Source organism: Primulina huaijiensis, chromosome 10, assembly GCF_012295235.1.
Source record: "Primulina huaijiensis isolate GDHJ02 chromosome 10, ASM1229523v2, whole genome shotgun sequence".
Lineage (NCBI taxonomy): Eukaryota > Viridiplantae > Streptophyta > Magnoliopsida > Lamiales > Gesneriaceae > Primulina > Primulina huaijiensis.
In genome coordinates, this window is record NC_133315.1 from 18561900 (window position 1) to 18583597 (window position 21698).

The window sequence follows — 21698 nt, forward strand, 5'->3', positions numbered from 1 at the left end:
TATCAGTATAACAATCTTCTGATGTTAAATTGACTTCTTTTTTTATATATATCTTGATCGAGTTAAATTATTATTTATAAAAAAATAGAAAAAGATATCTTATCAAAATTTTAAACAATAAATATATATTTTTCAAAAAGTTAAAAATTTTGCAATTCATTAGATGAATAAATATTGATTAAAATTTTAATTATTTGTTAAAACATATTAGAAATTTTTATATCGAAGTTATAATTAAGATACATAATAATAATAGCAATTTATGGAATTCAATACAACGAAATTCACGACGGCACTGTTTTAAAAAGTTGAAAATCATAATATTATATAAAAAATTATATTTTATTTAATTTGATAGAGATTAATGAGAACTAAATGTATAAAAGTAACACAAAATTCAAAACTATTATCGAAATTAAATGAAATGACATAATCAATGTAGACACTTAAATGTAGTTTATATTTTTAAGAGACATCAATTTTTAAAAAAATTGTAAAGACTTCACATTTAATTTCTATGTGTTTTAAAATATTTAATATGATATGTGAATACATTAATACTAATAAATATTTATTTTTTTGGCGGGAATTTTCTATGAAAAAACTTCTCCAAATTGCAATGTACATGATGTTATTTTATACAACTACGGCTAAAATTTAATAAAAACGAGCATTTAAATAAATAATTAAAATACAAATTAGCTAAATGAATACTTGGAAGTTGTATAGTGGTAGGAAAAGACATTAATGAGCTATAAATACATGTCTAAAATCAATTAATTTTTAGCATTCAAAATATTATGTTATCCAAAAATATATGTTTTTCAATTAATTTTTTTTGAAAAGTCAAAAATCAACAGCACACGTTTTTTGAACAAAGACCAAAAGCGTTACTTATGCTACTCATAGCTATAGTTTCATCACTAAATGCATAATTTTCTGGAGTCTAAATCACATCAGATTCATGCATGCTCATATACTAAAAAATCAAGTGGATGGATAATAATTATAATAAAAAAATTACGAGCCCAAAATTAAATCTCAGTAAAAAATTTTTAATAGCATATCAAAATATGACGAATTAGAAAAACAAAGTATATATACATCTTTTGATGATGATGCGAAAGATGAGATTTTAATTGATCACTCGTCTTTATTTCATCTCAAGTTTGACTTAAATTATTAATCCCATCACATTTAAAATAGAAATTTATAAATAAATAAATAAAATTGAGCTCCCCAATATTTATTATCAAATTGACAATATTAGTTGGGACAAGGCATCAATCAGAAATTAGTACCGAAACATTTTGGTGATTCCTTCACTGAAATGACAAAAAAAGAGCATAGTATCTAATCTTGAAATTAAGTTATTGATTCCACCATTGAAATGACAAAAAAAAAGTCACAACATGGAATTTAAATGCAAACATATATCACTAATCTCCAATTAAATCCAACCAAACAATTGCTTGGTCTTTGTCTTTCAATTAAGGTGGTGATACCGAATCTAGTAAACTTGTTACCATAACGGTTTTAGATTTTTTTTAGAGGAATAACGGTCTCACTTATCTATTTTCATGAAACGGGTGAACACAATCTATATTTAAAATGAAAAATAATATTTTAACATAAGATATAATAATTTTTTATGAATTGGATTAGATAAGAAACCTGTCACATAAAATTGTTCTGTCAAAAAGTTTTCACATGAGATTTTGTGAAAAAGAAATAGCCACCAAAGTTTGTCATGCATAGAAAAAATAGGAATGGGCACGCTAAACCAGTCCACCTTGTCGCTTCGCTTATATAGATATGTTCATTTGATGGAAGCTCCTCTATATTGGTATTTATATAAATTTGGTCTCTGTTGCCAACTTTTACTGCTCCATCCATCTTCACTCACTTTGATCTTCTTCTACAATCCAACGAAATAAATACCCATTGTTCTCGTTCCAGAAATGGCTGCCCGTGGAAATTTCATTAGAATAAGCCAACACACATCACCATATTTTGCAGTTCCAAAGTTCAACTGTGGAGGAAGAAGACAGGTTAGCACTGCGTTAAAATTTTCACGTTTCTTGTTCTTGGTTTGAGTTACTGTTACTTGGAATCGTCTGTGGTTATTTGAATCTTATGCTTACTGGGTTTTGCTTGAAATGGCTTTTAAACTCAGTTGTCTGTCAGAGCATCAACCAGTGGTGTTTCTGATGGGTATGAAAGAAAGTGGGTAATAAGGAAAGAAGAAGAGGGTTGGAAGATAGATTTTTCGGGCGAAAAACCGGCTACACCGTTACTCGATACGATCAACTATCCTATTCATATGAAGAATCTCTCCACGAAGGTGCATCATTCCACACTGAAATCCAGAATTTGTGTGTTTTTCATCATCTTTTCTGATATTGATTGATAATTGTTCTGAAAAGGGTGACAACTAATAAGGGATCATAGGTTATGTTTATTTCATTTTCGTTATGTTTTGTTTTTTTCTCAGGATCTCGAACAATTAGCAGCAGAAGTCAGAGCAGAGATCGTGTACAGTGTAGCAGAGACTGGAGGGCATTTAAGTTCAAGCTTAGGTGTTGTGGAACTCACTGTGGCTCTGCACCATGTTTTCGATTGTCCCGAAGATAAAATCATTTGGGATGTTGGCCATCAGGTAAAGATTTAATTTTTTTGTTCCGTGCACAATGAACACTTCAGGAACAGAATCAAGATATAGATGTTTAGTAATGGAGGAAGTCGTTGTTATTTATGCTTATGGATACAATATTCTTTCCGTTTCTTGAGTAATATATGAGTGGATTCTGAAATGGATAGTGGAACTCCAGACATACGGCCACAAGATTCTGACCGGGAGGCGGTCTAAAATGCACACGATTCGCAAGACTTCTGGGCTGGCCGGATTTCCTAAAAGAGACGAGAGTGTGTATGATGCATTCGGTGCAGGGCATAGCTCAACCAGCATCTCTGCTGGACTTGGTACTGTCAATATCTGCGTACTTTGTCCTAAACATGTGCTGAAAAGTGAACTTGATATATAAAATAATGAAAATTTGCGATGATAATAGGTATGGCCGTAGCCAGAGATTTATTAGGGAAGAACAACAATGTGGTTTCGGTGATTGGAGATGGAGCAATGACCGCTGGACAAGCGTACGAGGCCATGAACAATACGGGCTTTCTTGATACGAATCTTATTATTATACTAAACGATAATAAGCAAGTTTCTTTACCAACTGCGACACTAGACGGCCCTGCCACTCCAGTTGGTGCGCTCAGTAGCACGTTGAGCAAGCTTCAGGCCAATCCTAAATTCAGACAACTTCGAGAAGCTGCAAAGGTAAGTCAATTTTCTTTAGGTGCAAGCATTGATAAATTCTAGGAAATTAGTAAAGTTCTGTCTTTCGTCATTATAGAGCATTACAAAGCAAATTGGGCCACAAGCACATGAAGTTGCAGCCAAGGTTGATGAATATGCAAGAGGGATGTTAGGTGCTTCAGGTTCCACGTTTTTTGAAGAGCTTGGTTTGTATTACATCGGTCCTGTTGATGGGCACAATATCGATGATCTAGTCAGTATATTTGAGAAAGTCAAGGCCATGCCCGCACCAGGTCCGGTTTTAATCCATGTCGTAACAGAAAAAGGGAAAGGGTATCCTCCAGCCGAGGCAGCAGCTGATAAAATGCATGGTGAGATTATGGTATTGTTATACACAATCTTGCTAAAAATTATCTAAATCTTATCTTGTGTAGAATAAAAACATGGCTATTCTTCTTTTTCTTGATATTTCAGGGGTCGTCAAGTTTGAACCAAGTACAGGGAAGCAGATTAAGCCCAATTCTTCTACACTTTCATATACTCGGTATTTTGCAGAATCGCTTGTAAAAGAAGCTGAACTAGACAGCAAAATTGTGGCTATCCATGCTGCAATGGGAGGTGGAACGGGTCTAAATTATTTCCAGAAACGGTTTCCAGACCGTTGTTTTGATGTGGGCATCGCCGAACAGCACGCCATCACATTCGCAGCAGGTTTAGCTTCCGAGGGTCTAAAGCCATTCTGTGCTATCTATTCATCCTTCCTGCAACGAGGATACGACCAGGTAAGAAATCTAATATAAAGAAAATGACTTTTTGTCATGTTTAGATCAAAGCATAACAGTTCTACATGTATGTATAAAGGTGGTACATGACGTGGATCTTCAGAAGTTACCTGTCCGGTTTGCAATGGATCGAGCTGGGTTAGTTGGCGCAGACGGGCCGACTCACTGTGGTGCGTTTGATGTGACCTATATGGCTTGCCTGCCAAATATGGTTGTTATGGCTCCATCAGATGAGGCTGAGCTAATGCACATGGTAGCCACAGCAGCAGTAATAGACGACAGACCGAGCTGTTTCAGATTTCCGAGGGGTAATGGTCTTGGAACCATTCTCCCACCTCATTTTAAAGGAATACCACTTGAGGTGAGCAAAAAATTCTACTCTATTTAAAATTTGTTGGAAGCAATAATTTCCCCGTTTCTTGATTAATGTTGTTGAATAGATTTGAACTATACTATTGTAATAAAAAATGCACGATCCTATAACCATTATTAAAGTCAAAATTAACATGTTCGGGTCTTTTTAGTTGCAGTCGAAGCAATTGTCGAAAGTTATCGCTACGCGATAACAATTGCACATGTTTACCAATCTTGACACTGTTTGGATATTGATTGAAATGTTCGAGTCACTTTTACTCTTTGGTAGCAAATTACACTGAATGATACAAACATACGAATGAATTATTTACGTTATTTGACAGATCGGGAAAGGCCGAATACTAAGAGAAGGGAACAAAGTGGCGATTCTTGGATATGGAGCAATAGTCCAGCAGTGTTTGGAAGCTGTAGAAATGCTTAAATCCCTTAACATATCAGCAACAGTTGCTGATGCAAGATTCTGTAAGCCATTGGATACTGATCTCATACAAGAATTGGCAAAAGAACACGAAATTATAATAACCGTGGAGGAAGGTTCGATCGGAGGGTTCGGATCACACATATCTCATTTCCTGAGCTTAAAAGGTTTCTTGGATGGACCCCTTAAGGTACAAAAAGTCACATATTTAGTTTCATCGGTTCCCTTTCACTATTTCATTCTTTCTGTTTCTGACATTTTCGAATTGCAGTTAAGATCAATGGTGCTTCCAGATAGATACATTGATCATGGAGCACCACTGGATCAGATGGAAGAAGCTGGTCTCTCTTCAAAACATATTTGTGGCACGGTTTTATCCCTTCTTGGAAGGCCTATCGAAGCTCTCAAACTACACTGAGACTCGAGGCAGCATTTCACTTTTTTGTTAATATTTACACATGGGGAGGATGAAAGGGTGTAATGCCATGTCCTAATCTCGTACTAGAAAAGTTCTGCTTAATAAAGTTGTTTCATAGGCAAGNAAATGAATAAAATTTAATTTTTTATTTGAATAAAAAAACTATCATTCTCCTCACATGAGAGTGAAGTTTTTACGCAAAGAGGAAAGGAGGTTTTAGATATTTCACGTTTGAATTTGATCTTATTTGTTAACTTAACTGTGATTTAGCATACAAAAACAGCTTATATTCATGGATGCACATTCGAAAATAAATCGTAAACAATTGTATTACTTTCTAAAAATCTGCTTTCTTTTCTTCCAAATGGTATTTTTACCGACAACAGATGATATGGAAGCAAAGCAAGCCGTTTTCACGAGCTCGATCAAGAAGTTGATTCCTCAACTATAAGATAACCCTCGTGCATATTGTCTAAAAGTCGAGGAGCCCTGTCTTAGAAGATACAGAAGAACAGCTACCAGATGAAGTATATGAAGTTCCACTTGAACCGTCTACGGGAGCTTGGTTTATGCATTCTAAAACCAAGGATCTTCGCTTCTGCAATTTCATGGAGAACGTGGTCGCCTCTAGAATGGCAGGAACCTGTGTTTAAATAATATATTCAACACAAGCGACACTTTGATTGCAATTTATAGCTAAACTTACACGGGCAAGATTTTGACAGCTGCCTTTTCATAATGCAACAGGAAGCATAGGCCATTAGGCCATATATACTTATTCAAGCCATAAGTGTTATTTTTTTCCCAATGTTGTGCTCTTTCATTTAAAATTTTATTTTCAAATAAATTAAATTCGTAAAATAAGACGAAATAAATTCAAGTAATAAAAAAAATTAAAAATAATATTATTATTATTATTATTTCATTTAAAAGATGTTTTAAATGAAAATAAAATTGAAAGTATATTTATTTAATATAAACTAAAAATAAAAATGGATGAATGGACAATGCAACCCACAAAAAACGAATATTAATGTTAAAATGAATGTGAGAGAATGAATGTGTTAATATAATGTGTATGTCACATGTGAATTCCATATTTTTTGAGAAGGTGGTGGGTGTCAATGTAGATGTCCTAAGAAGAAATATTATACTTCGGTTAGGAACTACCAAACAAAAGTGGAATCTATTTTCCCTTCTAAACATAGTGTGATGTTTCGGTGAAGCAGTGCCAGACCGTGTCAACAAAAGGTCAGAGCAAACCATGTATACCTGAGTATTAATACGTGCAACTTTGTGCACGCTCAGAAGGCCAACCATATCCTGATACCCTGTCAGAAGTTTAGACAGTTCCTTGTCCTCGTCTGATGCAGCAGCAGATATGACACACTTTTAACGTGTGATTTGGCTAAATCTTTATTGCATGAATAGAAGATAACCAGAACACAAACCTGGAATTGCCTTGACTGAAACTAATGTGTCAGCCAAATGCTGGAGCCTTTTTGAGAAGGTTGATGAAACGAGAGAGGGCGGAAAGGTTACAACTGCTACTGCATTCGACAATCGTACGACAGTTTTCAGAGATCTGACAAAAGAAAGCATGTCCCATTCCTAAAAGATAAGTGATGAATTCTTAAAAGATGAAATTTGGGTTTTAAGAAAATAAAGCACATGTACTAAATATTTAGAAAATAATCGAACATTCTGTGAATCTCTAGGCGTGATAATAAAAATGTTGAATGCTTCATCTTTGATTCAAACATATAATTTTTAATTCGAAACAAGCTAGAGACCGACCTCGCTAAAATAGTCACATTGCGGTGAGCACAATGATTGAATAGCAACGCGTCCTCCCATACTGTTTCCAAGTGAAAACATGAAACCAGATTTAAAATTCATGATGGATAATCAGAGTATAAAAATAAGAACAAGGAAGATGATATATAAATGGAATCCCTAGTTTTGGTTGTCTTTGATGTTCCCTCAATTCATCACTCCAATAATAATAATTATAAATGGTGGAAGAAATAGCATTATCGGATTTCAGAATAACTCCATGAACTCAGCATTTCATCCCACACAAGTATAATCTTTCATGATTAACTTGCCTTATGATTCTACACTAGAGTAGAGAAATGGTTCTGTTAATCCGGCCATGAGAGTTAGCTGTCAAGATGTCAAAGTTACTGTAGAACGGACCGATTAGGTTAAGATGTTGGAATTATAAGTTATAAATCTCATTTGACAACAGATTATAGTTTTGGCATTGATGCCATTACCCATAAAAACTAAAAATAGGAAGGTTTTCAATTTATTCTGGTAGAACCAAGCTAAAAAAATGACATTCATTTTATTGTGCTGATGGAACTCTATTCACACACCACATTAATTTTTAAATATTAATAACATATATGAATTTTGATGCATAAGAGCAGTAATGCAAAATGTTACCTCTGAGGAATTCGAGACAAGAAACTGGAACAATGTTTGATGAATGCGGCAAGATCAGAAGTATCATTAAGGCTAACACAATCAACATGTTTCCCAGTAAAGAAGTGTCTCTCTAAGGGTTTCCGCAAATCAAAGTCACTGCAGTACTCAGACTTTCCATCTGCACACAAGACACATGACATTATTAGGTGCAAAAGAACAATTATGCTCGCTGCCTATAAATATTATGTTGGCAAAACAAGAAGCAGCTTCTTTATTAGGATTTACCAGTCTTCTCTCTCTCTCTTGCCAGTTGCCACCCATCTCTCTAAGATACTTTTTTAATTGGTTATATTCAGTACATTAGACAACTCTTCCTATAGCTAGCTATAAATCAATAAAATTTCAGAATGCAATTACCTTTCCATATCTCTCTTTTACAACAAAAAATATCTCAATGCAGTTCATTCACTTCTGTTTGCTTCAAAAATCTTAGTTTACTTCTACATGATCTTTGCATAATACATCTTGAATGTGCTAATCAAAGTACAAGTATTTGACGGCCATAATAAACACATAACAAACTGTAGAGATCAGACAAGAGAAAATTAATAATGAAAATGACAAAGATTGTCACATTATGACAGAGAAAATGTCACGCAATTGAGGGAGAAAAAAAATCACAGCCGAAAAATGGAATTCAAATTTTCTATTTAACCTCTCTGAGGCTCTGAAGTATGTTCTCCAAAATACTTCTTATATTGCCATGCAATTCTCAACCCCCTTTCCTGTGTTCAGATAACATACAAACCTTTAGATCAAAATCACGAACTCTACGTTAACAAAGCAAGAGCACCAACTTCCAGGGGTTTTTGGCAATCTGAAGACAAAAACATGGCACTTTTGGATAATGCAATATTAAATTATCTTTCTCACAGTTTCACCCTTAAAATAGGATATGCTCCATACATGTACCAATTTACTGCAATTCTTTAATTGAAATCTTAATCTGTAGCCGCCTTTTAGAGGAGTATGTCAATTCACTCATCCCTAATTTTGTTATTTTCATCGAAAATATCTTGATGCATAATATTCCATAGAAGTTGTTGGTTTTGGTATTTACATTTTCATTAAAAGTATTTTGATGCATAATATTCCACAGAAGTTGATTTTGGTGTTTACATTCTTTCAAATTGAAACCGAACAGGAAATAAATGTAGTCAAACCAAATCAAACAGTATATTGCATTTGATTTTCACTTAAAGTGGAAAGTTTTTCATCGTTTTGGATTTTATGTCGTCTTCTTCATTTTAGGAAAAAAATTCCAACAATATTATACAAAATTTGCAAATGGACTCAGATATATATATATATGTGTGTGTGTGTGTGTGTGTGTGTCGTTTAGATTTAATCAACATGTCAGAATCCGAAGCCACAAATTGAATTGAAATTCTCAGTCTTTTTTTGGTTCAGCAATTTTTATTATAATTTTAAGGTTTTGAATTTGTTTTGCAATTTCACTTTATTCATCTACTCTCCTAGTTTGACACAAATTTATTATCTACAATTTCTTTAGTAATAAATTGATGAAACTTCCTTATACGGGCAGTTGGAATTTGAAATCCATGAAAATTGATAAAAGGGTGCAATGTGCAGAAAATATCCTGATACCTGTTCGGAATGTGTAAAAAATAAAAATTAAGAGTGCATTGCGCAAAGATAGCATATTTCTAGTGTGAATCCATATTCAAGCGTTTAGAAAATGAACGGATGGGTACCTGTTCAGTGACATGGACATGAGACTTATCATCCCTGGGGGCCATCGGGCTAGGCAAAGTGCCAAGAAACCCTCTCGGATCTTTTGAGGGACTAGCATAAATAAGAGGCTGGTGATGAACTAGCCCTTGAGACATAAAATTTCTCAATAATAGCATATGATGTGGTGCCTCAGTGTCTTCCATAACCATCACAAGGCTTCCCACTGTAAACCCACCTCCCAAAATCTCTATAAAAAACAGAAGGTTGTGATAGTATCAAAAGAATAACAAAAAATTCCAGAAGTACAAGTTCGTGGAAACTTACTGTCCAAGTCTGAAATGCCAGACGAAAGAAACATAGTCCCATTGGGACCGAGCTTAAACCCAGGAATGTGTGAGATTATACTGGATGCTGGAGAAAAACTGCGCGAAAAACTACCACTTCGAGACTTGTCAGCGGCCATAGATATACACAAAACTGTTATCTATTATTCACTCAGGACCTACAACCAAAGTACCAAACACAGGTAAAGAACCTAAGAAAGAGCTCATCCTTATCGACTGCATTCATGAAGACAATGAAAAAACACCAGACATCTTAAAATCATTCTGCAAAACCAGTTCAATTAACTATTAATGCGTACTTAGCAGAGCTACACTTAGAAAATAGTTGAAATCACTGGAACATTTTGCAAAAAAAATGTTATGCGATATGCTAGGTTCACGGCAGGATAATCACATACGTCTATTATCAAACAACATGCAGATGAAGATAGATCATTTTGGTGTAAGGTTCAACAATTTGATAGCTTAAGATTCCAACATATAGATCTAAAATCCAGTAGGGTACATTCAAACCTACTATATAGATCTCAGGGCATTGTACAAAAATGGCTTTTGACACCCAAAATGTGTCATCTGCACATTTCTATCATATTAAAACTTCCACCATTCAGATTTAGTAGCATAATGATGCATGATTTAACATATTCATGAAAGTGCATCTTGCGTCTACGCAATGCCGTGGATATCACTGTCATTGAAAATTAAGATCCGCCCGGAAAAAGCAAGGCATTCTTTAGTCTACCAAATACTAAATATATCTAAAACAAGGATGTAACTAATATTTGTCAAGTAAACAATTTACAAACATCTTACATCTCAATACACCGCAAAAATCCATCTCGATGCTCATTACGATACATGTATCTCATAACATTTTATTCAAAAAAAAAATTCAAAAATCATGAAGAAATCAAGAAACACAACAAAAAGATGTCTCTTTCACCCGAAACTCCAAAATGAAACTAAGATGACAACCAAATAACGACAGTTTGCGTCAATTAAATTATATATAACTTGTAATTACGCCTTCGTGGGTTTATGCCATTTCAAGTGATTCTACAGCTCCCGCATAATCATAAAACAAAGGGCATCAACCCAATATCTTTTAAATTTCTACTAGCTAATACAGTAAGAAGGTATCCAATTTTTCCGTCAACAGAAGACGTCTGTTTACATCAAGGCTAGGGCATAGGATAACGAACATTAGATGAGAGAGTAAAACCAAAAAGTATGGGAGAAAAGTGACACCATCACCTATTTAAGGAGACGACAGGGATTTTCAAGGCAGGAGTTAGACTGCTGCTCAAAGGGCACCCCTAGCAGTTTCGCCTGGAGGCTTTATGCTTGAGGAGAAGAAACAGAGGCAGGAGCTCTCTAATTTTCCTAATTTTTCATATTCTCTTGTAATATTTTCTATAATTTATTCACTAACATTAATTTATTTTACAAAATAATTGGTGACATATTTAGTAAAATATCAATATATTTAGTAAAGATTGTGAGATGATCTCACGAATCTTTATCTGGACGGATAAATCCTACCGATATTCATAATAAAAAGTAATACTCTTAGCATAAAAAGTAATATTTTTTCATGTATGACCCAAATAAGAGATTCGATCCACAAAATTGATCCATGAGACCGTCTCACGAAAGTTTTTGTGTTTAGTAAAATATCAATATATTAAAATTTATATTTAATTAGTTCATCTAACTAATTCGATTGAAACAACTAATTATTTATTAAAAAATTAATTTAAATAATAGTTTCATAATTTATGCAATTATAATTTTTATAATTAAAGAATATAATTTTTTAAATATTATTTTTATTTAAGACATTAACTAAAAAATTTAATTTTTATACATATTTCAAATACTTAAGAAATCATAAAATAATAATTATTTTCATCATTTATTAAATAAATTGGTAAAAATTTAAAAATGAAATTAAAAAAAATCTAATTAAGATTTTGAAAAATAATCTTAATAAATCCTAATTAACAATTAAAAAATCTAAATTAAAAACAAAAAATAGGAAGAAAGAAAAGGGCCGTGCGAGTTTGGATAAAAAAAATGGTAACTAAAATAACATTTAAACAAGTTTAGTTTTTAAAAATGTTTTTACTAAAAAAAGCATAAGTGTTTTTTATGTTTAGATAAATGTTAAAAAGTGTTTTTTTTAAATAAAAAATATAAATTTTGGCTTTTAAAATATTTTTTAAAACATTTTTTTATTCATACCAGGATTTAATGGATTCTTGATTGGACCATGATTAAAGTACATAAATAAATAAATAAATAATAAATAAATAAATAACCAAGTTTCATAATTCATAATACAGTGAGGAATTTGCATAAAAGTTTAACATTAATTATAATTCTTTTATTTCTGTGAACTTTTGTAATCAAATGAGTCCGATTCATCGCAATATTAGTGGTCAATAAAAGTATAATTTATTCACATAGAAACAAGTCTTACAATTACAGCACCAAAGGGATGTACAGCAACATAAACACAGCTGAAGAAAGCCGCTAAAATTTTCTTAACACTAACTTTACATTGCAACAAACCTTCTAGTTGCAGAAAACATGTGATGCTCCCTATAACTGAAACCAATAAAATCTACCCAGTCATACATATTGGTCTAACATCAGAAGAGAGATACCAAGCTAAAGTTTGAAAGTATACGTTCATTCTGATCTTCGGGGCGTAAAATTAAGCCCAAACATCTCCTTGGGACTGTGCCCCGATTTGATAAGACCAACCAGCCTCGCAACAAGCAATGCACTATCGTATATGTGATTCATATCGTCGGTACTGCACCACAGATGATGAGCTAACTGTAGCTTTCTGAGTTTGGTATTGATGCCAATGCCCCATTTGAGGAAGAGCATCTCTCTTTCTTGTTCTGAAAGATTTTTCTCCATCTGCTTGCTCAGCTTACGTCTCTCTTGACTAAGGTCCTTTGAGCTGATATTACATAAAAAGTTAAAAGAATAACTAACTTAAGTGAACAATTGATATTGGCTCGAAAATCTTACCTTGAAGCAAGTGTCCAACATCTATCATTCACGATGGTTTTTTCTCCCCGAGAGAATTTATCCTTCAAGAATTTCATTCTTCTCATCTCTACCTCCATGTAAATAGCGTCTGAAGGGTCACCTTGAAAAAGTAAGAAGAAGTAAGTTCTGTGTACAAGTGAGACATTGCAGTCATGCCAAAGTTCGATTATTTCTCTTTGGAGCCTTTTGAATTAGGTTGGCCAACTTGAAAGACCTTTGAATTCATCTTCAATTGGATCTAAACCGACGTCCTTGAAATCCTTCTTTGAAGACAGATTGACCTTTGGTTCAATCTCATCATTAGCCTGCATGAAATATAGATGCTGAAACATAAGAGTTATGACAAGAAACCAATCCAAGTTTCCATAAAATTTGTATATGTAACTAGTTCTTTTTTGTGATAATGTATATGCAGAAAAACTAAATCCTGCATATGCTCGACAAAACACACTTCAAGAAAGAATGCAATCAGTCAGAATATACTTTTGTTAGACAAAAATATTAACTCACTGGATTTGTGACAGTCTCATTTTCAGTTGGAAGCTCTGCCTTTCCACTCATGTCAGCAGAACAGCAGATACCACCCTCAGCAGTCGAAAACTCCATATGTGGGGCATCAATCTCAATATCAAAAGTATTTTCTGGTGAACAATGAGAATAGTTTGTTGACAACTTTTTCATGTCGGAATTAAAATTTATTGGAGGTATTTTACTTTCAAAACTCTCCTTTTCTCTTTCGGATCCCATTGATGGTATATTCTCATTGTAGTCCACAATCTTGAATCAAGGTGAAGCTGAACCAGTGGTAATAATACTAGCTGTGCAGCTTCTACTTCTAGTCAATTTCATGCCTCTAGAGACCGATGAATCTGTGGCTAGCTCATGTGTTAAAGATAGCATTTCAAGAGACGCCATATCAAGAAAATGAATAGACCCAACTTCACTCTCTTTCTTGAACATTGGTTGTATTGACTCTCGGACATCATTCAACGATGCAGTAATGTTTTCTTGTTTCTTCTTCAAGGGAATAGGTCGAAATCCTTCATCAGCTTTCAATTCATTATCATCATTCAATGCAGAAGACATAGTTTCTCGATCTCTAGCCAAAGGTGGGAATGGAGATTTTGATTCATCCCTGTCTCCGTTTACAGACAATATTACTTCAGGGAATCCATTGTTTTCTTTTGATTGTAAGTTACTGGATTTCACAGACCCTATGTCACTTGATTTTTCTGTCTCGATGCAATGAACTTCCCTGCAAAGATCCTCTGAAGTCCCATTACTTCGTTTCTCTATGTCCTCCCAACCGTGGTATGAATCACCTTCACTAAAGTTTGAACTGCTAATTAAGATTCTTGGAGTAGCATTATTATTCTCGAAGTTCTCGTTAAAGTAAGGAATTTTAGCAAAATGATCTTCCGAACTGGTCCTACTGAGTCCATCAGAAAATGTTCTGTTATCAACATCCAAGGAGTGAGGATCTGCCAAAATGGAACTCTCCTGTTGTCGAATTTCACCCTCTGGTGATTTTTGAACTCGCAAATGAGGGTAATTCCCAAATCTTGCCTAGAGAAAAAAATCAAGAGAGGACTAAAAATACGAATAATCAGTACAAAAAAAAAGTAACATATCAATCAATGAACGTTTACCCGTATCACTGATTGTTCATCATCTCCTAGCATTTGTAACAAATCTGTCACATGAGATTGAGCTATATCTCTTTGCAGAATAAGTTCTTTAATCTCCTTCTCAAGCTGAGTCAAAGAAAACTTCAATAAAACTTCAAGTTCTACCGAGGCCTAATCTTGACAGTCTGGGAGATAAAAAAATCACTATCAACCATCATTTTCGTATACTTAATTACCTTTACAATTTGAAGATCTTTCTCACTAAGCAATGCCAAATAATTTGTTGGAGCCGTAAATTGGGGACTTCTGAGTTGACTCTCTAATCTTGCTAGTTCACTCTGCAAATGCTTTACCAACGCTTTGTCCGACATGACCATATTAACTTGGGCATTGGTTCTCACTTCCTTTGCACAGCTTGCAAAGAGAAGAGTGTTTCTTGATTGCTCAACATGACTTCGTGCTGGGCTCGTCGTACAGATGATGGCTGTTCTAGCATTTCCTCCCAGAGACGTTTGAAGTATTCGAGTTAACTTTGAATCTCGATAAGGAATATGCCCATTTCGGCCTTTGCTGCATTAATTATGAAGCAATATGAATGACAGAGGCAAAACTGTACTACAAAAATATCTCGATTTTCCTACTGTCACAACACCTTCATATTTATGTACAATACAACTAAGATTGTACAAGACGAAGCGTCTACCACTATAACACAGATTTATTTCGATTGTTGTACCGCCAGTGAAAAACTAAAATGGGAGCAATTATTACTCTCCAAATAACAGTCCATCAAAGCTTCATTTGAAGTACTATAGATCTTTGCAGATAAAGTTAAATCAGTGAACAAACTCTGTTTTTGGCTTTGGCTTTATATTTTTCAATCTATTCAAATGAAAATTTAGTTAAAGAATCAAGTTCTTAAAGATCTTTAGTCAATTGTTAACAAGGAGGTGTTCAACAAAAGACTAAAAAACAGTATGTGCAGTTTCACCCAGCCACAAGTTTTAAAAACCGAGTTTTTGAAGGAAAATCTTGAATACAACTAATTGACCTCAGCTTCCGAATTACAGTTCCCAATGTCAGTAAACTGCGATTGATGTGGCAGCCTTCTTTCAACCTTGTGCCAGCTGATAACGATTGGGATGCACGCTCACTTCCAGCCAGATCGACAAAATTCTACACAAAGATGAGATATTGATTTTACATTAAAAAAACAAACACCACGTCTAGTAAAAAGATAAATATAGCATGTTAGGATGATATCTTTAAATAAGTACCACAGCGGCTGTAAGAGTGCTTGGATTGTCCTTGCCTAAAAACTCCCCAGAGATGCTAAACAACACATTAATCATCAATGAAAATTCATAAATATCGTTATTTCTGCAACATTATCCTGGCATATGATGAAATATTTCCATTACCAGTTTAATAATCTGGTGAGATCTGGAGCTTGTTTCGTTGAGGGATGTCTCTCCAATCCGTCTTTGAGCTGCAAAGATGACAGAACTCTAAAATTGATAATTCTGGACAGTCTATGATATATTATAGGCGGACTTTATCAAGATTTTAGATTCGTAATAACTGAAACACTATTTGCTAACATAGTTTTGATAATAATAGATTTTGATCCTTGATGTGGTTAAAATAGTTCGTGTCTTTAATATTAAGTCGCATTCATTTTCAAGCAACACATCCAACCATTCGTATAATATCCCACCCACTCAACTACCCCATCCCTGCTAAAGCCTTTAATCACAATAAATTCGGCTCGAATTCGATTCGAATTAGAACACGAGATTGTCATGTCTATTACATCAAATAATCTATCATGTTCAATGTAGCTATCACCGATGATTTATGATGACATCAAGGAGATGATGTTTGCAAGATTTGGGTTGTTTGAGCTTTGAAATTCAAGTCAATAAAATTATCTTACTCGCTTATAATAAGCTGAAAGACTCATTTTATTCATAAATTTATGGAAGTTTCCAGAATTTTTTAGGAGTAGTATTAGTAAAGGTTTTCCAAAACCAAATAAACAATACATATATAAATGTATGTACTTTTTTAATTTAATATCAAACGTTATCTTATGATTTCAAAAATCAAACATAATCTTATTTGATTTAATATTAGATATAAAAAAAACTCTATATTATCGAAAATTCACTAGAAATTTTACCCTAATTTAAATAACTATATCATTCCTCATCCAAAAAATATTATAGAACACAATTAAAAGTTATTTTAAAAAATAATCAATACAATTTTAAAATTTAATATAATCTCTAAATTTTTTAAAAATGCATGCCAGTAGTTACAATTTCAAAAATTTATGTGGATTTTAAATTTTAGTTTAAAAATAAATTACAATAATTTGATGTGATCGACATGTGAATTGATATACAAAATTTAGAAAAACTTATAAATTATTAAAAATAAAACATGTAGAATGTAAATGTTTGGAAAAAACTTCAAAAAATGAGCTCATAATAATACTTTAAAGAAGCAGTATTATATGTAAGAATCCGAACATTATCTCATAATAAAGCTTTTAACACAAGATTTTCAATGTCACACCTAGCATGACACATTATTTTCGTCTTACTTTATGCAAGATTTACTCCTTATTAATTTTTTTGAATGTGATTTCAGAGTGGCATATACATCATTATCCGGAACATGCGATTGGAAACCCACGTCTCACCATAATATCGATGTTTCTGGAAGTGTATAAATCACTTGAAACTTCAGAAATATATTTAAAAAAATAGTCTTTTCTTGTCGAGAAACAGGGAATGTTACAGAAAAATGATCATCCAAGGTAAGTTGAAGAAACCCAGAGGAAAATGCGTAGCTTACCAATGAAGTCTTCACTTCCAGACTTTTGAGCCATTTGAGTATAGATGCAAGCTTCATTGACGTGCAGAGCCTTGGCAGTGAGTCGCGATGCAGGTGCCGAGCATCCTGAGCCAAGACTCAAGGCGCATGCCTTCTGGACTCTAAGTAACTAAAAATGTGCGTAAATATTTTCAACATTCAAAGTTGGATTCGATATTGATTTGATATATACAAAAAGACCGCATATTTTAATTCAGTAACATGTAGAGCTTACCCCATATAGAAGTGCTCGCAATTTGCTCCTCAGCAGATCAAAAATGAAATATGCTGCGACTATCAAAGAAATATATAGCAACTTGAAAGGTCGGACCTTCCTCCGTAGGAAAGAGTACCGTCAGCACACCAAGCACTATAAAGTTTTCTACCAAACTCGAGATGGAAATAAGGCTAAATGAATTCCAATTCTTTGTGTTGTTGCCTGAAGTCAATTTAATATTAATCTCTTTCTGCAAACTGAGTAAAAGGGGAGGGGGGGCTAGGAAAATCAAAGTAATTGGTTGATGTTGCACAAAACTTATTTCAAACAAAGTATGCTCATTTTCCACAATCATGTATCATGTCACGGTGCCTTATTACATAAACTAAAGATCCATGCCACGTAAGGAATAACAGCATTGGGATCTTGAGGATATCTTTCATTCAGTGAATGGCTAAGTACTTTAGAAAGGAACATTACGTAAGAACATTCCAGGAAGAGAATAAAAAATAAAGTGCTACAATTTATTTCACCTGGACAACATGTGATTACATGCACCCAAGCGTGTTTTCTCATCAGATCGTTGCATAATTTTCTGAATTGGAATAGAAGAAGATAACATGATTGATATACATGTAATGCAAATCTCATAGTATGCAAATCTCATAGTAGATAGAGTTCTCATATCTCACAAATATTGACATTCAATCAATTGATGAAACTTGATTCAAAAGTTCAAAATCAGATACCAGCAGCAGGTCCAACAGTCCTGCCCTAACTTTATCCATTCACCAATTAATATGCGTGTCCCCTGTATTCAATACACATGCTTCTTTACATCTTCCACTTCGCATGCTAGTGTTTGTTGGGAAATTGAGGAATCAAATTGAGAAACTCCGAATAATTTTTCTCCTTTGATAATAAGTCCACAACTATAGATGTAGTGTATGCATCTGGTAAAAGATTCTTATTTGCCATTTTTTTGAGAAGCTTCACCACGGTGGTTGCATCATTATTCTCACAGGATCCTCGCATAAGTGTATTGAAGGAGGTTACATCCGGATCACAACCATTCTTTTCCATCTCCAGAAACAAATTATTTGCCTTTTCCAGATGGCCATCCATACAAAACCCATGAATCATTATGGAATATGTAAAAGAATCCGGCTTCATACCCAATTGACTGAATCTCTCAAACAACTCAAGAGCGGACTCAAGCTTATTTGCTTTGCACAATCCATCAAGTAGACAATTACAATGTCGAATATGAAGATTATAGCCAGACTGTTCAAGATTCCTGAACAGTTGTACTGCCTCTCCAAGGCAATGATTCTTGCAAAAACCATCTAATAATATACAATAGGTGGCAGAATCTGATGATAAATCAAACTCTATCAGCTTAGAATAAAGTTCATGTGCCTCCACAACTTTACCTTCCTGAAAAAGTCCAGTTAACAGAGTGTTAAAAGTAATTGTGGTTGGCTGGTAATTCTTGCTAAGCATTTTGTCGAAAAGTCCCATAGCTTCATTCAGTTTGTGGCACTTGCAATAGCCATTAATCAACACGTTGTAACTACTAACATCCTGTTCAATGCCCTTTACTGCCATAGAATCAAACAACTCTCTTGCGGTATTCATTCTACCTTCCAAACAGTACCCATCCATCAACGTGTTAAATGTTATAACATCAGGCATTTCCCCTCTTTGAATCATCAGGTCTAAAAACCCATTTGCTTCATCGGATTTCCCCTCTTTGCAAAGTGCATCGATCAACACATTAAATGTAACAACATTGGGATGGATGCCTCGATCCAACATCTCAATAAACAAACTCTTTGCCTGATCCCACTCACCCGTCTTACAGAAACCTTGAATTAACATGGAATATGCAACCACATCTCCTGAAATTCCTCGTCCTTCCATTTCTAGAAATAACGCTTTACCTTTTTCCACCAATCCCTCTTTACAAAGGCCATCAATAAGACAACAATAATAAATCACATTGGGCTTGAACATTGTTCCATTCCCAAGTTCCTCATGAAAGCTTAGAGCAATCTCTGTGTTTCCACTCTTACATAGCCCATTCATTAAAGTACCCCACGTCTTAACATTAGGATGAAAACCCATTCGAACAATTTTCTTCAACAACTCGACCGCATCACCAATCTTATCTACCATACACAGCCCTTTAATCAATGAAGTAAAAGTAACAATATTTGGATTATAACCCCTTTTCAAAAGTCCACCCATAACAGAAAAACCAAGGGGAATCATTTTCAGTTCACAATAACAATTAAGCAAAATATTCATCCCAATAAAATCAGGTGATAAATTAGCTTCAACCATTCGATTATGCATGCAAATCAAATCTTGATACATCTTGCCTTTAGCAACATTTCCCAATAGCCCGTTGAATGATGAAATTGGTGGCAGGGGCTGCATACGGAGCATGTTATCGAATTTCGTTAGCGTACCATTTAAGTTGATTTTCGGATCTTTTACAATTACAAGAGATCTTTCAGGTGGTTTTTGGGGTATGGTTTTGGATTTTGAAGAGGTGAAATTTGGAAGGTTGGTGAATAGTGATGAAAGGTTGCCTTTTTCATAAGGTACGGAGATAATAGCAGTAGCTGTAGAAGCTGCTTCACGAGCTGAACTTCTGGGAACCATTTCTTAACTAACAATAATCAGCAATTAAATTATATATAACTCGTAATTACGCCTTCGTGGGTTTATGCCATTTCAAGTGATTCTACAGCTCCCGCATAATCATAAAACAAAAGGGCATCGACCCAATATCTTTCAAGTTTCTACTAGCTAATACAGTAAGAAGGTATCTAATTTTTCCGTCAACAGAAGAAGTCTGTTTACATCAAGGCTAGAGCATAGGATAACGAACATTAGATGAGAGAGTAAAACCAAAAAGTATGGGAGAAAAGTGACACCATCACCTATTTAAGGAGACGACAGGGATTTTCAAGGCAGGAGTTAGACTGCTGCTCAAAGGGCACCCCTAGCAGTTTCGCCTGGAGGCTGGATGCTTGAGGAGAAGAAACAGCGGCAGGAGCTCTCTAACTCTCTCTTTCTTTTTCTAATTAATTATTTTTTTTCCTAATTTTTCATATTCTCTTGTACATCATCTACCGATATTCATAATAAAAAATAATACTCTTAACCTAAAAACTAAAATTTTTTCATATATGACCCAAATAAAATATTCGACACACAAAATTGATCTGTGACACCGTTTCACGAAAGTTATTGTGTTTAGTAAAATATGAATATATTAAAATTTATACTTAATTAGTTCATCTAACTGATTCGATTGAAATAACTAATTATTTATTAAAAAATTAATTTAAATAATAGTTTCATAATTTATGCAATTATAATTTTTATAATTAAAGAACATAATTTTTTAAATGTTATTTTTATTTTAAGACATTACTAAAAAATTTAATTTTTATACATATTTCAAATACTTAAGAAATCATAAAATAATAATTATTTTCATCATTTATTAAATAAATTGGTAAAAATTTAAAAATGAAATAAAAAAAATCTAATTAAGATTTTGAAAAATAATCTTAATAAATCCTAATTAACAATTAAAGAATCTAAATTAAAAACAAAAAATAGGAAGAAAGAAAAGGGCCGTGCGAGTTTGGATAAAAAAAATGGTAACTAAAATAACATTTAAACAAGTTTAGTTTTTAAAAATGTTTTTACTAAAAAAAGCATAAGTGTTTTTTATGTTTAGATAAATGTTAAAAAGTGTTTTTTTTAAATAAAAAAAATATAAATTTTGGCTTTTAAAATATTTTTTAAAACATTTTTTTATTCATACCAGGATTTAATGGATTCTTGATTGGACCATGATTAAAGTACATAAATAAATAAATAAATAATAAATAAATAAATAACCAAGTTTCATAATTCATAATACAGTGAGGAATTTGCATAAAAGTTTAACATTAATTATAATTCTTTTATTTCTGTGAACTTTTGTAATCAAATGAGTCCGATTCATCGCAATATTAGTGGTCAATAAAAGTATAAT

The 21698-nt window shown here is 33.5% G+C and overlaps 3 protein-coding genes, 1 long non-coding RNA gene and 1 pseudogene across 5 annotated transcripts; 2 read left to right on the forward strand and 3 right to left on the reverse strand.

Annotated features, from left to right (window-relative positions):
• Positions 1 to 1841: 1841 nt before the first annotated feature.
• Positions 1842 to 5432, forward strand: LOC140985667 (1-deoxy-D-xylulose-5-phosphate synthase 2, chloroplastic-like). The gene is made up of 10 exons (XM_073453544.1): positions 1842 to 2051; positions 2177 to 2344; positions 2495 to 2659; positions 2832 to 2982; positions 3072 to 3343; positions 3420 to 3693; positions 3797 to 4104; positions 4184 to 4465; positions 4803 to 5087; positions 5169 to 5432. Exons 1-10 carry the CDS (start codon positions 1962 to 1964, stop codon positions 5313 to 5315), a joined length of 2142 nt encoding a protein of 713 aa, XP_073309645.1. The 5' UTR covers positions 1842 to 1961; the 3' UTR covers positions 5316 to 5432.
• A 174-nt stretch (positions 5433 to 5606) lies between these two features.
• On the reverse strand, positions 5607 to 11241 carry LOC140986002 (elongator complex protein 4). Its single transcript, XM_073453930.1, has 9 exons — positions 11102 to 11241; positions 9828 to 10005; positions 9524 to 9750; positions 8464 to 8533; positions 7767 to 7926; positions 7113 to 7173; positions 6767 to 6926; positions 6588 to 6679; positions 5607 to 5958 (listed from the first exon to the last, which is right to left on the reverse strand). Exons 2-9 carry the CDS (start codon positions 9964 to 9966, stop codon positions 5788 to 5790), a joined length of 1080 nt encoding a protein of 359 aa, XP_073310031.1. The 5' UTR covers positions 9967 to 10005; positions 11102 to 11241; the 3' UTR covers positions 5607 to 5787.
• Positions 11242 to 12370: 1129 nt separating this feature from the next.
• On the reverse strand, positions 12371 to 17552 carry LOC140986000 (putative inactive kinesin-like protein KIN-7B; annotated as a pseudogene).
• Positions 13792 to 18264, forward strand: LOC140986003 (uncharacterized). Its single transcript, XR_012176870.1, has 3 exons — positions 13792 to 13915; positions 16534 to 17852; positions 18124 to 18264. It is a non-coding gene; the product is annotated as an uncharacterized lncRNA (long non-coding RNA).
• LOC140986001 (uncharacterized) lies at positions 18142 to 20743 on the reverse strand. Of its 2 annotated transcripts, none has more exons than XM_073453928.1 (2): positions 18388 to 20743; positions 18142 to 18233 (listed from the first exon to the last, which is right to left on the reverse strand). In XM_073453928.1, exon 1 carries the CDS (start codon positions 20306 to 20308, stop codon positions 18494 to 18496), a length of 1815 nt encoding a protein of 604 aa, XP_073310029.1. In that variant the 5' UTR covers positions 20309 to 20743; the 3' UTR covers positions 18142 to 18233; positions 18388 to 18493. The 2 variants fall into 2 exon arrangements, with proteins under 2 accessions (XP_073310029.1, XP_073310028.1); XM_073453927.1 differs by having other exon boundaries at positions 18331 to 20743.
• Between the last annotated feature and the right edge of the window lie 955 nt (positions 20744 to 21698).

Bases quoted from the DNA above. Each gene is read 5' to 3' on its own strand.
- LOC140985667 (XM_073453544.1), top strand. From the start codon at position 1,962: ATGGCTGCCCGTGGAAATTTCATTAGAATAAGCCAACACACATCACCA. The intron at 4,105-4,183 runs GTAAGAAATCTA...GTATGTATAAAG, and splicing joins TGCAACGAGGATACGACCAG to GTGGTACATGACGTGGATCT. The intron at 5,088-5,168 runs GTACAAAAAGTC...TTCGAATTGCAG, and splicing joins TCTTGGATGGACCCCTTAAG to TTAAGATCAATGGTGCTTCC.
- LOC140986002 (XM_073453930.1), bottom strand. From the start codon at position 9,966: ATGGCCGCTGACAAGTCTCGAAGTGGTAGTTTTTCGCGCAGTTTTTCT. The intron at 9,751-9,827 runs GTAAGTTTCCAC...TGTTTTTTATAG, and splicing joins TGGCATTTCAGACTTGGACA to AGATTTTGGGAGGTGGGTTT. The intron at 8,534-9,523 runs GTACCCATCCGT...ATCTGAACACAG, and splicing joins ATGTCCATGTCACTGAACAG to GAAAGGGGGTTGAGAATTGC.
- LOC140986001 (XM_073453928.1), bottom strand. From the start codon at position 20,308: ATGGTTCCCAGAAGTTCAGCTCGTGAAGCAGCTTCTACAGCTACTGCT.